The 16,650-nt window shown below is 43.0% G+C and overlaps 1 protein-coding gene across 2 annotated transcripts in view; it reads right to left on the bottom strand.

The window, feature by feature from the left end:
* The window catches only part of LOC115123415 (glutamate receptor ionotropic, NMDA 1), a 34,423-nt gene that overhangs the window by 13,911 nt on the left and 3,862 nt on the right, over nt 1–16,650 (bottom strand). For both annotated transcript variants that reach the window (XM_029652802.2, XM_029652778.2), the window contains exons 4-19: nt 13,730–13,792; nt 12,925–13,022; nt 12,502–12,623; nt 9,267–9,441; nt 8,983–9,127; nt 8,658–8,744; nt 7,065–7,203; nt 6,415–6,542; nt 5,613–5,777; nt 5,353–5,471; nt 4,889–5,001; nt 2,647–2,795; nt 2,224–2,381; nt 1,555–1,716; nt 1,173–1,282; nt 147–292 (exon numbers count right to left, since the gene is read on the bottom strand). In XM_029652802.2, the coding sequence (XP_029508662.2) occupies nt 147–292; nt 1,173–1,282; nt 1,555–1,716; nt 2,224–2,381; nt 2,647–2,795; nt 4,889–5,001; nt 5,353–5,471; nt 5,613–5,777; nt 6,415–6,542; nt 7,065–7,203; nt 8,658–8,744; nt 8,983–9,127; nt 9,267–9,441; nt 12,502–12,623; nt 12,925–13,022; nt 13,730–13,792 (2,079 nt within the window). The remainder of the gene's footprint in view (nt 1–146; nt 293–1,172; nt 1,283–1,554; nt 1,717–2,223; nt 2,382–2,646; nt 2,796–4,888; nt 5,002–5,352; nt 5,472–5,612; nt 5,778–6,414; nt 6,543–7,064; nt 7,204–8,657; nt 8,745–8,982; nt 9,128–9,266; nt 9,442–12,501; nt 12,624–12,924; nt 13,023–13,729; nt 13,793–16,650) is intronic.

Here is a 16,650-nt window from a genome sequence, read left to right on the forward strand (position 1 = left end):
GATGCTAACAGTGACGGAAAAAAAGGATTGGTCGTACACCTGTATTGGAGGAACCTGCAGGAAGGGCTATGCTGGGCGTGTCTCAGCCCATCTCTGCCCTTCCCCCCCCGGGTGCCAGTGCTTACGGGGGGAAAGAGATGCCATACCTGCAGGTTCTTCCTCCAGACGTTGACGGCCGCAAAGGCCAGCTGCATCTGCTTCCTTCGGGCGTCTTTGTGTCGCTTGTAGGCGATCTCAATAAAGATGAGGAAGATCCCTGCTGCTATGCCTCCAGCCACCAACATGAACACTCCTGTCAGACAGAGACAGACAGACACAGGGATGGGTGGTGAGTCGCCACTCTGACACTCAGCCGCAACCCACTGACCATGACTGTGTCTGTGTGAATCTAGTCTATACGTCAACGGTTGCCCGTCCTTTCCTCGACCTGCTTCCACGTCACGCTGTCCGCTGCAAACCTTGCAAGTTTATATTAGGATCACAGCTATAACAACAAAACTGAGTGTACAAAACATTAGGAACACCTTCCTAATATTTCAACTTGCACAACTCTCTTGCCCTCGGAACAGCCTCAATTCGCCGGGGCATTAACTCTACAAGGTGTCGAAAGCGTTCCACAGTGATGCTGGCCCATGTTGACTCCAATGCTTCCCACAGTTGTGTCAAGTTGGCTGGATATCCTTTGGGTGGTGGACCATTCTTGATACACACGGGAAACTGTTGAGCGTGAAAAACCCAGCAGAGTTGCAGTTCTTGACACAAACTGGTGCGCCTAGCACCTACTATCATACCCTGTTCAAAGGCACTTAAATCTTTTGTCTTGTCAATTCACCCTCTGAATGGCACACATACACAATCCATGCCTCAATTGTCTCAATTGTCTTCCTCTGCACTGATTGAAGTGGATTTAACAAATGAAATAAATAAGTAATCACAGCATTTACCTGGATTCACCTGGTCAGTCTATGTCATGGAAAGAGCAGGTGTCCTTAATGTTTTGTACACTCAGTGTATAACAACAGTAAACCACAACAAACAGCTTTAACACACTTCACGTAACAAAAAAAATACAGGAAAAAAAGGTATTGGACAAAAAAGGCTACAGTACCTTACCACTGCAGTTTTTGTCCAATCACTTTTAGGTTTCTCAAAACCCAAAAGGGAAACCCTACCTGCCATGTTCTCAAAGGTGAGTGTGGCTGGGGCATTGCTCCGTGAGTCACACTCCTGGTATCTCACCCAGGTTTTATCTAGATCTTCCATGAATCCATTCTCATGGGAACTGCAGGGGTGGGGGGGAGTGGGCAAAGAGGTAAGACAGTTAACAAAAAGCCAAGCCATACACTCCAGAAGAGAAATCCCAGAATGCTAGTAACACAGACGACACAAACACCAGACTGACTGATAGACTAACAGACAGACAAAGGGCAGGAATGGGGAGATACAGAGAGAGAAGAGAGCTGACACAGCGGTGTCGGATGGTCAAAAAAGGAAAATAAAAAGAGAGAAAAAAAAGAACAACATAAAAACAATGCTGCTTGGGCTGGGACAGACCTGAGAATGGCCAGGGACACATTCTGTTTCCAGGGGCTGTCCTTGCGCATGCCTATGCCAAAGCCCGAACGGAAAAACAGCTCTCCCGTGGTCACCAGGTCGCACTTCTGCGAGGCTTCAAACTCCAGCACCGCAGAGTCCCAGATGAAAGCATGCAGCTTGCTGTTGGGGGGAGGGAGGCAGGGGGAGGAGGGGGGTTACGGTGCAACAGTACAGTGATTGTCACAACACACATTTACGGCTCCCCTTTGGCCACACAAAGCGTGTGAGTCAGCATTACCATCCATGTCTACCGCCGCTTGAAAAATGAAATCCAATGCCGGACGGACGACGGCGCGTCCCCCATTGGATTCCCCACCTCAAAGACGCTCGTCTTGGATAAAGCCTGAAAAAGGGTGCTCCTCAGCTCAACATTAGCTCAACTTTAGAACGCTATTGACACAGTGCATGCGGCCCTGCTCTGAGTCTGAGCCTGGTTCTGTCTTGGCTGGATGATGGGCCTGGACCAGAGGGAACGCTGCAGTAAGACCCTCTGTGTCTCGCTGATCCAGAGGTCCAGAACCCCCAGGTCTGACTGACTGGCCCTCTCTCTTTCTCTCTGACCTGACTGACTATCTGACCAGTTCCGGCCGACACGCCCATGGCCAGGCTGGCCCGGCCAGGACTCACTTGTCGCGCACGGCCTGGATAGCCTCAGCGGCACTCTCGTAGTTGTGCTTCTCCATGTGGCGGTACATGGTGCTAAGCTCCACCTGCCGCCGGAAGTAGATGTCCACAGAGCTCTGCTTCACAGTGGCGTAGATGAACTTGTCTGATGGGTTCCTCAGCTGTTGAAGGATAGGGAGGGTTGGAAGGAACATTACATTCAACACTCACATACACTTGACCAATTCTGGAAGTCTGGAAAAATTCAACATTTGACACTGCACAACCACTTACTTTACAGTATTTTCACCCCCAATAACTTGCGCACCTCACTAAACTTCCACACATTTTACAGTATGTTACCTAATATCCACAGGTTATGGAGGTAGAGATGTACTGAAAGAGTATCTATATGTATTTAAAGCAGGACTACTTCTTGATGCCCACCCTCGGGTCGTTGATGCCGGTGATGCGCTCCTCAGGCCGGTCCAGCACCAGGAAGGCAGCCAGGTTGGCAGTATACGATGCCACTATGATCATGGCAAAGCCGGCCCACACCATGCCCAAGATTCTCGCTGAGAAGCTGCGCGGCGCGCCTGGATAAGCAAAGCCCATAAAAAGTTAGAACAAGTTCATTCTATGAGACAACATATTGAATGTACAGTACAGGTCAAAGGTTTGGACACACCTACTCATTCAAGGTTTTTTATTTTTTTATTACTATTTTCTACATTGTAGAATAATAGTGAAGACATCAAAACTATGAAATAACACATACGGAACTATGTAGTAACCAAAAAAGTGTTAAACAATTCAAAATACAGTTTATATTTTTTAAATTTCTTTTATTTAACCTTTATTTAACCAGGTAGGCCAGTTGAGAACAAGATCTCATTTACAACTGTACACAGTGTGCACAAATAAAGTAAGGAGGTAAGGCAATAAATAGGCAAATTGTGGTGAGGTAATTACAATTTAGGGATGAGGTAGGTAGTTGGTTGGATGGGATATTTACAGATGGGCTGTGTACAGAAGCAGCGATCAGTAAGCTACTCTGACAGTTGATGCTTAATGTTAGTGAAGGAGATATACAGTTGAAGTCAGAAGTTTACATACACCTTAGCCAAATACATTTAAACTCAGTTTTTCACAATTTCTGACATTTAATCATAGTACAAATTCCCTGTTTTAGGTCAGTTAGGATCACCACTTTCTCTTAAGAATGTGAAATGTCAAAATAATAGTAGAGAGAATGATTTATTTCAGCTTTTATTTCTTTCATCACATTCCCTGTGGGTCAGAAGTTTATATACACTCAATTAGTATTTGGTAGCATTGCCTTTAAAATCTTTAACTTGGGTCAAACGTTTTGGGTAGCCTTCCACAAGCTTCCCACAATAAGTTGGGTGAATTTTGGCCCATTCCTCCTGACAGAGCTGGTGTAAGTGAGTCAGATTTGTAGGCCTCCATGCACGCACACACATTTTAAGTTCTGCTAACACATTTTCTATAGGATTGAGGTAAGGGCTTTGTGATGGCCACTCCAATACCTTGACTTTGTTGTCCTTAAGCCATTTTGCCACAACTTTGGAAGTATGCTTGGGGTCATTGTCCATTTGGAAGACCCATTTGCGACCAAGATTTAACATTGAGATGTTGCTTCAATATATCCACATAATTTTCCTACCTCATGATGCCATCTATTTTGTGAAATGCACCAGTCCCTCCTGCAGCAAAGCACCACCACAACATGATGCTGCCACCCCCGTGCTTCACGGTTGGTATGATGTTCTTCAGCTTGCAAGCCTCCCCCTTTTTCCTTCAAACATAACGATGGTCATTATAGCTAAACAGTTATTTTTTTGTTTCATCAGACCAGACGACATTTCTCCAAAAAGTATGATATATAGGACTCGTTTTACTGTTTATCTTTGTACCGCAGAGTAAAGGAAAATCAGCCAACAAGCGCTCAGCATATGTGGGAACTCCTTCAAGACTGTTGGAAAAGCATTCCAGAATGCCAAGAGTGTGCAAAGCTGTCATCAAGGCAAAGGGTGGCTACTTTGAAGAATCTCAAATATAAAATGTATTTTGATTTGTTTAACACTTTTTTGGTTACTAGATATTCCATATGTGTTATTTCATAGCTTTGGTGTCTTCACTATTATTCTACAAAGTAGTTAATAGTCTCTATAAAGAATAGGTAGGTGTAGCCAACCTTTTGACTAGTACTGTATGGCGGAGGGTCTCTCAAATATTACATTATTTATCGATGTGCAACACTAATATTTATACTGTTGATGCCCACTGGGCACAGACGTCAGTTCAACGTCTAGTTTTGATGTACATTTGGTTGAGTTGTCAACTAACGTAAATTCAATGTGCAATCAACAAAACATTTCACCATGTCATTGGATTTAGGTTAAAAGTTGGGTAACAAAAATATGAAATATCTTTATGTTGATGACTCTTTGCAAATCCAATTGAATTCCACGTTGATTCAACGTCATCACATTGATTTTTGGGGTAGAAATTATGTGGGAACAACATTGACACAACCAGTTTTTGCCCAATGAGTATCAGTATCACAAACTGATCTGTATAGTATTTATAGAAATAGTACACTAAGTAGCTAGATAAGTAACTATTTTATTAGTAAATCTGGCCTTTACTGATAGTATTCTCCTACCTTCCCCAATACCGGAGTTAAGCAACACTCCCCAGGAGAACCACATGGCTGACGACAAGGTGAGGGCGTCTTCTTCTTCTTCTTCACTGTTTACTTTAAACCTCCCAAACGGGCTAGAGAGAGAGCAGGATATGAAGTGAGACATACACAAGCAGACAGAGACGAAAACCCTGGCAACCCCAGACAAGGAGAGTCTGTGAGTGGCAAAGCAAGAGCAAGATAGAGCACAGAAAGAGAAGGCCAGATGAACAGAGCAGTGGAATGACTGGAGCCAGTCTTCACCTCTGTCCCCTCGACCCCAGTGAGAGAAGATCTGGAGAGGTCTGGAGCATAAGCAGAGGTAGAGTATGTCACACACACAAACACAAATACACACACACACACACACACACACACACACACACACACACACACACACACACACACACACACACACACACACACACACACGGATCCCCTTGTACCTGAACCGGTCTAGTAGGTAAAGCATCACCGCCACCACATGCACCGAAAGACCCACCAGCAGCCACAGTGTGCTCTGAAAAGGCTGCATGAACGAGTCCAGTGTACTGCGAGGGATTTCCTGTAACACACAGCACCGACAGTCACTAACCACTTGCAGTCTACTACCACCCCATCTGCAATGAGGACTATATCAGGTGTAGTCTGGATAAACTTTCAATTCACACTCTTCATACATTTTGGAGGGAATTTGGGAACATACCTTTTTAACGAGGATGGTTAGGCCTTGGTACTTAAAAGGTTTGGAGAATTCGATGTACTGGGCTCGTTCGTTGTTTATCGTCAGCGGGGCAACAATCATATCTGCCAGACCCCCCAGGAGCTCTCCCATCATGCCATTCCACTCTTTCTTGTTGCTGTTGTTCACCTGTGGTACGTGGGCGTAAAGGGTTAACAACTAACCCAACATTACAAAGAATTTCAGAATGTAGTGTCCTTTATCAGAAACAGAAACAACAAATGAGCCCTCTCTTAAAACCCTTTGTGCCTTTAACCCAAATGAATATTAGCAGAAATGGTCTGAATGGTATTTTCTAGCTCAGAGACGTGGTAACTGAGCTTGGCTCTCCAGAGAAGCTCCATTCAGCTCATCTTGCTTGTTCGGTAGATCCTGACAGGTCAGCGTGGGTCTCACTCTCACCACCTAGTTGTCCCTCTAACACGGAGCTAAAGTCCCCAATGTAGTCGGACCCTAGGTTTCCATGGCTCTCTCGGACTGCTTTTAGTTAGTGATTTAGGGAAAGTTAGTGATTATGTCAAACAAAACCATTTTTGTGAGTTCAATAACATACTGTAAGATGATTCTGTGTCATTTTCTAAACGTTACAAATGCATGAACTTAATTCAAAAAGCACATCTCCGAGATAGGAGATATGATTTGCTTCATAACTTAACATAATAAAATCTAATATAAATGTATGTAAATAGACAATCGTTGGTCAATACATTATGGGCCAGTGAGGTTTTCTATCTAGAGTGAACTCTGAGTATCTATAGGAACTGACCCGCTCCTGTGTTCCAAATTTCCCATCAGCCACCAGGTGCACCTCATAGGTAAAGTTCATGGTTCCGGCCAACTTGATAAGTAGATCGATACAGAATCCATAACAACATTGAGGTACAATTGGACGTCCTGTAACCAACCAGCAGAGGGTTGCAAGTTACAATCAATCTGGAGGAAATCACTCTCTTTCTTTTTAAATATTTTTGAATAACACCAGACATGCCCAAACAGTACACACACACACTGTTCAACCAAAATCACACATACAATAATATAGCTTCACACATGTTCACTGCAAACAGACTTCACACACTAAACACAGGCTGGCACATGCCCAGACTGTTTGCAAACATTAAGGCAAACACTCAAGCATATTCACGGTACATACTCACACCCACGAGCGCGAGCGCACGCGCACGCGCACACACACACACACACACACACACACACACACACACACACACACACACACACACACACACACACACATAAACACACACACACCAATATGCCAACAATCACACAAAGGCACACTCAGCTACATGCATACATATATAGATACCTACTGTATATATATGTATGCATTTCCAGTTGGTACTTAGCGGGCGTAGTAAAAGCACAGTGATATCTTAAACGTCCCTGCTGTGTTACCTGGGATGGTCTCATTTGGTCCAGTGCAGATCACCTTTTTAATATCTGCCACTCCATTTAAGGTTTTTTCCTCCTTGCAGGTTCCATCCTGCTCAGTGGGTTTCACATACACAAAGGGCTCCTGGTGTATGGTCACTATCTATAACAGACGGGAGAGAATGCTGTTTATCACACAGTGGGCTTTAGCTCACACTGACTCTGAGGGAGCTCAACATCACCAACCCTCCGGACAACAACCTCTCCTCAAGGAACACATAAAACACACACACACATACCCATGGTAGAAATGATGGCGAGAGAGAAAACGAGATAGAAGGATAGAGAAAGAATCCTGCGCAGACCCATTACATTGAAGATTCTGTAAGATATTAAGCGTTGCTTTACTTTATATATACACTGCATTCGGAATGTATTCAGACCCCTTGACTTTTTCCACATATTGTTACGTTGCAGCCTTATTCTAAAATATATATATATTTTTTAATCCTCATCAATCTACACACAATACCCTATAATGACAAAGCAAAAACAGGTTTTCAGGATTTTTTGCAAATGTATTAAAAACAAAAAACTGAAATACCTTATTTGCATAAGCATTGTATTCAGACCCTTTTTTTTATGAGACTCAAAATTGAGCTCAGGTGAATCCTCTTCCCATTGATCATCCTTGAGATGTTTCTATAACTTGATTGCAGTCCATCTGGGGTAAATTCAATTGATTGGACATGATTTGGAAAGGCACACACTTGTCTATATAAGGTCCCACAGTTTACAGTGCATGTCAGAGTAAAATACATGAGGTCGGAGGAATTGTCCGTAGAGCTCCGAGACAGGATTGCACAGATCTGGGGAAAGGTATGCCGCATTGAACGTCCCCAAGAACACAGTGGCCTCCATCATTCTTAAATAGAAGAAGTTTGGAACCACCAAGACTCTTCCTAGAGCTGGCTGCCTGGCCAAACTGAGCAATCGGGGGAGAAGGGCGTTGGTCAGAGAGGTGACCAAGAACCCGATGGTCACTCTGACAGAGCTCGAGAGTTCCTCTGTGAAGATGGGAGAACCTTCCAGAAGGACAACCATCTCTGCAGCACTCCACCAATCAGGACCTCAGACTGGGGCAAAGGTTCACCTTCCAACAGGACAACGACCCTAAGCACACAGCCAAGACAACGCAGGAGTGGCTTCGGGACAAGCCTCTAAATGTCCTTGAGTGGCCCAGCCAGAGCCCAGACTTGAACCTGATCTGGCATGGGAGAAACTCCGCAAATACAGGTGTGCCAAGCTTGTAGTGTCATACCCAAGAGGACTCAAAGCTGTAACCGCTGCCAAAGGTGCTTCAACAAAGTACTGAGTACAGGGTCTGAATACTTATGTAAATGTGATACTTTAGACATTTTCAAACATTTCTAAAAATCTGTTTTTGCTTTGTCATTTGTCATTGTGTATAGATTGATTAGGGGGGGAAACAATTTAATCAATTTTTGAATAAGGCTGTAACGTAACAAAATGTGGAAAAAGTCAAGGGGTCTGAATAGTTTCTGAATGCACTGTATATGGTGAACATCATTGTTTGAGGAGGGTGAAATGCGGTACCTTTAGTCTTGTGGACATCTGAAAGCCCCGCGGTTTCTCTGTCTCTCCTCCCGGCCAGATGATCTTCCTCTGATTATTCATCACCACCTACAGGGTCATGACACCACGATTAGAGGAGTGTTGACATAATGTGTGGAGCTGATGAGGGCCAAACACAAGGGAGTCCAATACAAAAGAGTCAGCTGCTTTAGCTACAGCTTAGCATTTAGCTAATAAAACCACTGCTTTCTAATTACCATGCGTACTGCTTAATAGAGAGCTGTAATAGCAAAAGATAGGAAGATCACAGTAGAAATAGCGAGAATGACTTTTGCAATAAAGTTACCTGAGTTCCATTGTAAATCCCGACTTGAATGAGTCGACTCTTCTGGTAGTTGAGAATGCTGTAGTGAGCGTACTTCCTGTCGCCATCGTCATTGAACTCCACACGTCCAGTGAGGCCCTCTGGGTACTTTGATGACATCAGAACCCTGAGACAGAGAAATTAAAGTAAATGTGAGTGTGATAGTGTAGGGAAATAGACAGAGTGAGAAAGTGTGTGTGTGTGTGTGTATGTGTGTACGTGTGTGTCTTCCTGAATTACAATATATCATGACTTTATAAATATACCTTTTGAAGAGGGACCCGGTCTTCCAGATGTTGGTGTTTCCCACACAGCCTCTGGGCGGCTCCGTGATGTTCTCCTTCTCAAAGAGCTCCTGGATGGACTGAGCCACCACTGCCACTGCGTCGTTGATATGGGCCGACTCGTTCTTGCCGTTGATGAGCTGGAGGCCGATGAGACCTGCTCACATCACGCCAACAGCAGCACAAAGCCAATCAGTGACCTGCTAGGCTACCAACCATCAGGATCCTTTTACAATACACACAATAAAGGAACCTCATGTTCAGCCATCCTGAGAAAAGGTCCAACCGCAAGTTTTGATCCAGCACCACACTCTCTGTTGCTCTATTTGTAAAAGCAATTTTAATCATCCAGTACTGGAACAAACAAGCACTGGATGTCTTTGAACCATGACCTTCATCGTGATCAAAATAGATTTGAACTGATTTTCTTTTTATTCCTTTCTGAGAAGAGGCAACATCATCAGAGAGGAATGGATTCATATTTTGAGGTTGTTAGTGAACTTTTCCCAGCATGAAAAAAAGAGTACCTTGAAGTTGGATCGATTCAATTCTATCACCCATTTTATAGGGGTTAGGTTGGAAAATACCACAAGCAGAAAGCTATAGTGTATGTGTGGGACCAAACAAACTTACATCAACTATATTAGAGAATTGATATACAAATCACATCAACAATCCAACTTCAGCTAAGTCTTTTCATTGCAATTGGTCCGGTAGTCTTACAGACTCTTGAAAGAAGCCACAGAGGTGAGTTTAAGACAGCAACAGGTGCTGAGACATGGACATGACTAGGGTTGCAATGGGGGGGGTATATTGGTATATTGGTATATTACTAGTTCACCAGTAAACTACCAGAATTGCAGTATCTTTCAAGGATTTTATGTAATCTATCAGAAGACATCTAGTGGCCCTTTTGGGTACTTCAGATTACCACAATCGTCTGTAATTATCTCTGGCTCTCTCTGGCCTTATCACATGTAAAATACACTATATGACCAAAAGTCTATGGACGCCTGCTCGTCAAACATTTAATTCCAAAATCATGGGCATTAATATCTAGTTGGTCCCCCCCTTTGCTACTATAACAGCATCCACTCTTATTGGGTTGCTTTCCACTAGATGTTGTAACATTGCTGCGGGGACTTGCTTCCATTCAGCCACAAGAGCATTAGTGAGGTCGGGCACTGATGTTGGGCGATAAGGCCTTGCTTGCAGTCGGCGTTCCAATTCATCCCAATGGTGTTCGATGGGGTTGAGGTCAGGGCTCTGTGCAGACCAGTCAAGTTCTTTCACACCGAGCTCTATAAACCATTTCTGTATGGACCTCGCTTTGTGCACAGGGGCATTGTCATGCTGAAACAGGAAAGGGCCTTCCTCAAACTGTTGCCGCAAACCATTATTCCTCCTCCACCAAACATTACAGTTGGCACTCTGCATTGGGGCAGGTAGCATTCTCCTGGCATTCGCCACAACCAGATTCGTCCATCGAACTGCCAGATGGTGAAGCATGATTCATCACTCCAGAGAACACATTTCTACTGCTCCAGAGTCCAATGGCAGCGAGCTTTACATCCCTCCAGCTGGCACTTGGCATTGTGCATGGTGATCTTAGGCCTGTGTGCGGCATCTCGGCCATGGAAACCAATTTTGTGAAGCTCCCAACGAACAGGTCTTGTGCTGACATTGCTCCCAGATGCAGTTTGGAACACGGTAGTGAGTGTTGCATCCGAGGAAAGATGATTTTCATGCGCTACTTGCTTCAGGACTCGGTGGTCCGGTTCTGTGAGCTTGTGTGGCTTAACATTTCGAGGTTGAGCCATTGTTGTTCCTAGACATTTCCACTTCACATTAACAACGTTTACAGTTGCCCGGGCAGCTCTATCAGGTCAGAAATTTGATGAACTAACTTGTTGGAAAGGTGGCATCCTATGATGAAGCTCTTCAGTAAGGCCATTCTACTGCCAATGTTTCTCTATGGAGATTGCATGGATGTGTGCTCGATTTTATACACCTGTCAGCAACAGGTGTGGCTGAAATAAACGAATCCACTCATTTGAAGGGGTGACCACATACTTTGTATATATACTGTTTATGAAATAATTCAAATAGATGATTTTAAAATAAAAAATAGAATGCAAAAGCTGTAAAGCATCTTATATATAAACCATCAACTTAGTGAATACAATTGGTGTATAATATGAAGGTTTCAGCATGAAATATTCTTTATACACTTATTTGACTTTGTCAATATGTATATTTATTGTCAATGTTTTGGCGTCAAACTGGTGGCAGTCAATAGTTGGAAGAGTTGCACGGTAATTAATGCCATTGTTGATTAGATGCTTTTTTTTCATTATTAAGTATATTTTCTCTTGAATCATATGGTCTATCTACTAGAAAGTAATGGCGAAATTACCAAAGTTACGATAGATTGCCATAGAGTTTATGTTAATTACAAAAATTACTGAAGATTCCTGTAACTTTGGTAAATTACAGGTAGCTTTGCAACCCTAGACATTACTGGCGAAGAATTTTCGGCAGAGGTCTGAGCATTGTCTTACGTCAGATAGCGATACGTACCGTCTCTGCACCGGTTGACGAGCGTTATGTAGGAGTGACACCACCTAACGTAAGACAATGGGGGTAGGGGGTGTTGGAGTGCCTGGGGTTGACGCTTACGTTTGTGACCACAAAGTGACATATTACGTGAGACTTGTGCAGACTCCGGGACATAAGCAAGAACGTTGTAGCTTACCATTCTATTTCAGTTACACTTCAATGTGGGGGTTGCAAAACTCCCTTTATAAAGTCATGAGAACCAAGCTATTAATATGTCAGGATAGTAAAATAAAGGCAGCACGGGAAGCTTTGGATAACCCAACATATATTTTTAAGAAACACACTGTATGTACGGGTTAACCTATCAATAGTTATGACTATAGATAAAGAAATAGGTTCAGAGATACAGGACCTAACACTGTATCTTAAGAGCTTATAGTGTAAATTACTGTGACTCATTTAAAACCTTTAAACATATCAAATGCTTAAACGTTTAAATGCTTAACACTCAACAAATGATCACACATGATATATTGTTCGTAAACAATGAATCCTTCATCTATGGTTATCTCCCTAATCATAGAGGTTAAATAAAGGTGACTCCAGAAGAAATCCAGTGTTATGAAGTGTTTTCCGGGTAGCAGCGTACGGTACGTACCATCTGGTGCCTCACTCAGGGCTTTACCCGACATCTCCCGCTCTCCCACCAGCCACACGTAACCCGAGCCCGTCATGTTGAGGAAACGGGCAGCCTTGTAAACTGCAGCAGCGTCCTCTTCACTGAAAACAGAGATGTTAAGTGACACAGGCGTGGTTACTTATCTTTCATCTAAATGCAAATCATTGCAGTAAATCACTACTGTGTGATATCATGCCAGCATTTAGCAGTAAAAGTATGTTAAAAAGTGTCAAATATAAGTCACTGTAAATCCAGTTGTGTTCTAATTAGGAGCCGGGAAAATGACTTATGATCATTTTAGGTTAAGGATCGTGATCAGAATGAACTAGATTCAGTAGTAGAGGCAGGTCAGCTATGATGGGAGGGGACTGATGAGACAAATGGGAGGTGCTGTAGTCTCACCTGGCGGAGAGGATGATGACACGAGCCTCCAGCTCTTTGGCCTCCAGAAGCAGAGCAGTTAAGTTAGTCTCCTGGCTGAACTGGAGGACTTTCTCTGCCTGTGATCGGGGCACAAAATAAGTCAAGCCAGCTACTTACCCCCACCTCAGAAACCACGCAGTCTCTTTACCTGTTGTGTTAGGTTTTGTTGATTTTTGTTGAAAAAGAGAGAGAGGAAAAAAGGAAAGCGATCCATGGAAATCGGCTCAACTAAAAAAAAGCTTTGAGGGGAAAAAAACGTTTGCATTTTTCGCATGCAAACTGAGGGTTATCAAGGCTCCAAAGAAGGACGTGCATGTTAGATAGGGGGGAGAAGAAGGTCAATGCAACCAGTAACTAAAAACAGGTGAAGGGGAGTGAGGGGAACCTTTCCCCCAACCAAAAACTGTTGAAAACTAGAGGTGCTACAAAACAGGAGGGAGTAGTAATCTGGGAAAGTGTTTTGTCCCACACTACCGGATCTCCACAAAGGAATAAACTTGCAATCTTTTTTTGTTTGTTTAGAACATGCATTCCTTTAGTTGAAGGGAAAAAAGTAATATGGTAGAAGCGGAGCGCTGTTCATTTGTTTATTTTTTTTTACGGAATAATTATAGTCTTTCCATAACAAAACCATTCTTCTGTGAAATCATAGGAATAATGCCTCAAAGTAAAAAGAAACACGTGCTTCCAAGATTTCTGGGTCGGCTGGTGACTGCTTGGGCTGGTTTCTAGTTGCTACGTTTGAAAAGTTGGGGGGCGGCGTGCATTGACCATGCAAATATACCTTAGGTCCTCGCTTGTTGTCATAGGACAGTTGGTCGAGGTTTTCATAGTTCCTTTTTTTATTCTGATGAGTAATGTGCACAGAGAAAATATGCAGACACAGAAGAATATTATAAACAGTTGAAAATGGATCGCAGTAAAGCATTCCAACAAATCTCCAACTTTTCTGCTTCAAATTGGGATCCCTTGGGGCTTGCCAAAAACATCAATGACAGCCACTGACCACTAGCAATCCTATTTACTGCTATGTCATATGCCCTTATTCACCACCTTTCAAATACAAGCCAAGACCCTTAAACCATCATCCAGCATTGGTCCAGAAAACAGTCATACTCTCTGTACAACAATTAGATTGAGAGGTCTATGTTCCAGATCAAAGCAATCCCAACACGTAAAAAGTCTGATTCTGCAAACTAATGCCCCTAAGGTTCTCTCCATTTTGAATTCCACTCTGCTCCTGTATATTGTGAAAGGAGTTGCAAGGCAGTCTCTTTGCCTTAGGGAGCCATTTCGCAGTGAAACATAGCATCTTCTGCTTGATAGACCTGCCAACCCTGATGCCTGAACTCTCAGCTCAGACCGTTGGGAGGCAGAGCGCTCTGGGTCTACGTCCTCCGCTACCCAAATGCTACAGTGACTCTGACACATTGGTTCATTATACTGCCTGACAAGCAAATCTGAAGTAAATCCCATTTCCTCCATTGTATTCACACTTCTTGGAAGGGAATAAAGAACAGTTTTGCCTCAAATGTAATCTGAGGTTGTTGTGGTCAGCGCTGCTCTGTAAAACACAGCTCCCCTTTCCAACTGTTGCATGATAATGTCTTGTGTCATGGTCAGTGCACACTCATGAATCATGACGTTGCAAAACAAGCATTAATCAAACTGGGACTACGGTCCTTATTTAGAATATAAATCAACTCATCTTGTAGGTAGCCTAGTGGTTAAGAGCGTTGGGCCAGTAACCAAAAGGTTGCTGGTTTGAATCCCTGAGCCGACTAGGTGAAAACTCTGCCTGTGCACTTGAAAAAGGCACTTATGCCTAATTGATCAGGTAAGTGGCTCTGGATAACTGTGTCTGCTAAATGACTTAAAAGTAAAAACCCCAAATGGATTTTTCTCCAGCCCTCCACTAACTCTGTGTGGCATTATAATGCCTAGGCAACAACAACAACAACAAATGTCTAGATGACTGCCATTGTTTTCACCAAGGATTTCCTCTCTGACTGCCCTATTTTTGCTTATTCAGTCTAGTATGATATTGTATGTTGTGTCACTAATGTTAGTATTCTAACTGAATCCATTACAGCTAGAAGAGTCTCTCTACCAGCTGTGCTAGAGAACCCCATCAAATTGTCCCTGTGGCTTGTCACAGCAGCACAGCATATAAACCTGATAAAATCACAGTCCAAGCTTTTAACTGTGGGAACACAGATACTGCCTTACATCGTCATATCGTAGTGTCTACCATATCAAGGTTTCTGTGACATTGATAGATTCCTTCAATCTGGTAACTGTAAATCTATCCAATCTCTGTTTATGGCAGTATATACAAGAGAGAGAGATAGTCTAGGGCGAACAAGATGGATTCCAGGAAGGAAGGAACAAGGAGCTATCAGTTAACCAACTATTCTTTCATCTACAGTAATGTAGGTCTTTACCATAGACAATACCACTCCACAGGTAAAGTCATACATACGATTCAATTAAGTCATAATCCTTAATAACAAGATGATTTATCGACATAAACTATACTTAGTAACTCCTAATCAATCTTGATCATGTGTGAGTAACTGATTAACCACAACGTGTTTAAAATGTCCCATCTCCCTTTGGTGTGGATTATCATGAGCATGTGTCAAATGAACCATTTCATCAGCCTCTGATTAAATTACTCTTCAAATCAGGACTCATTTCACTCCGTCACACAATTACAGGAAGGAGTCCCTGAAGAGAACACGCATTAATTACAAAAAGCCTTAACTACATCTTGAGGTGAAACATACTAAATGTATGTTCAACGATGTGTTAATTGTTCCTTCTCTTTTCCTTTAGGGAACATGATCCCCGGTCTGTTTTAGGCTTTAGGTGGATCAGCACATTTATTAATGAGCTAGCTACATTCCAAGTAACACAGCCTCAGAGCCAGAGGTGACTATGGGCTAAAATTATGCTCATGGTTACAACATTTATATGTGTCATTTCACTTGCATGGTCTCACAGTCCATTATCTGACAAGGACAAGGACCTTGCCGGCAGGCAAAACTAATGGATGCTGGTTTGAATCCCTGAGCCGACTAGGTGAAAGCTATGTTGATATGCCCTTGAGCAGTTAACCCTAGGTGCTCCTGTACGTTGCTCCTGTACGTTACTCCTGTACATTGCTCCTGTACGTTGCTCCTGTACGTTGCTCCTGTAAGTGTCTGCTAAAGGATGTACATGTAGTAAAACTAAAGATATGTCTTTCAGACAGTGTCTCAGGACAATCTGATATACTGCATGTCAACCATCCAACACTTTACAAGCCACCTCGTGAGCATAACACTGGGTAGATGATCTCCTTTCCTTACACACGTAAGATCACAACACAAATATACATGAAGGATCTCTGGACCATCATTATGTTTGAGAGTCATTGATGTTTTGCAACGCCCCAGGTGTGCTATTTGGCTCCCGTTGTGGATTGGCACAGGAGAATTGGACTATGGTGAAAAGCAACATGAGATGAGTAAAAGATGTACTCAGATCAGACCACATTAGACGCTGTAGATGTCTCTAGCATTTTGATGTTAGCCAATGTTTACACAATGGTCAGTGAGAAATGTGTTCACACAAAATAAAGGAAAACAGTTACATATAGTACATAGAAGGCCTTTGAGAGTTAAACAAAGACTACACGCACACACACACACACACACACAC

Source organism: Oncorhynchus nerka, linkage group LG4, assembly GCF_034236695.1.
Source record: "Oncorhynchus nerka isolate Pitt River linkage group LG4, Oner_Uvic_2.0, whole genome shotgun sequence".
Classification (NCBI taxonomy): Eukaryota; Metazoa; Chordata; class Actinopteri; order Salmoniformes; family Salmonidae; genus Oncorhynchus; species Oncorhynchus nerka.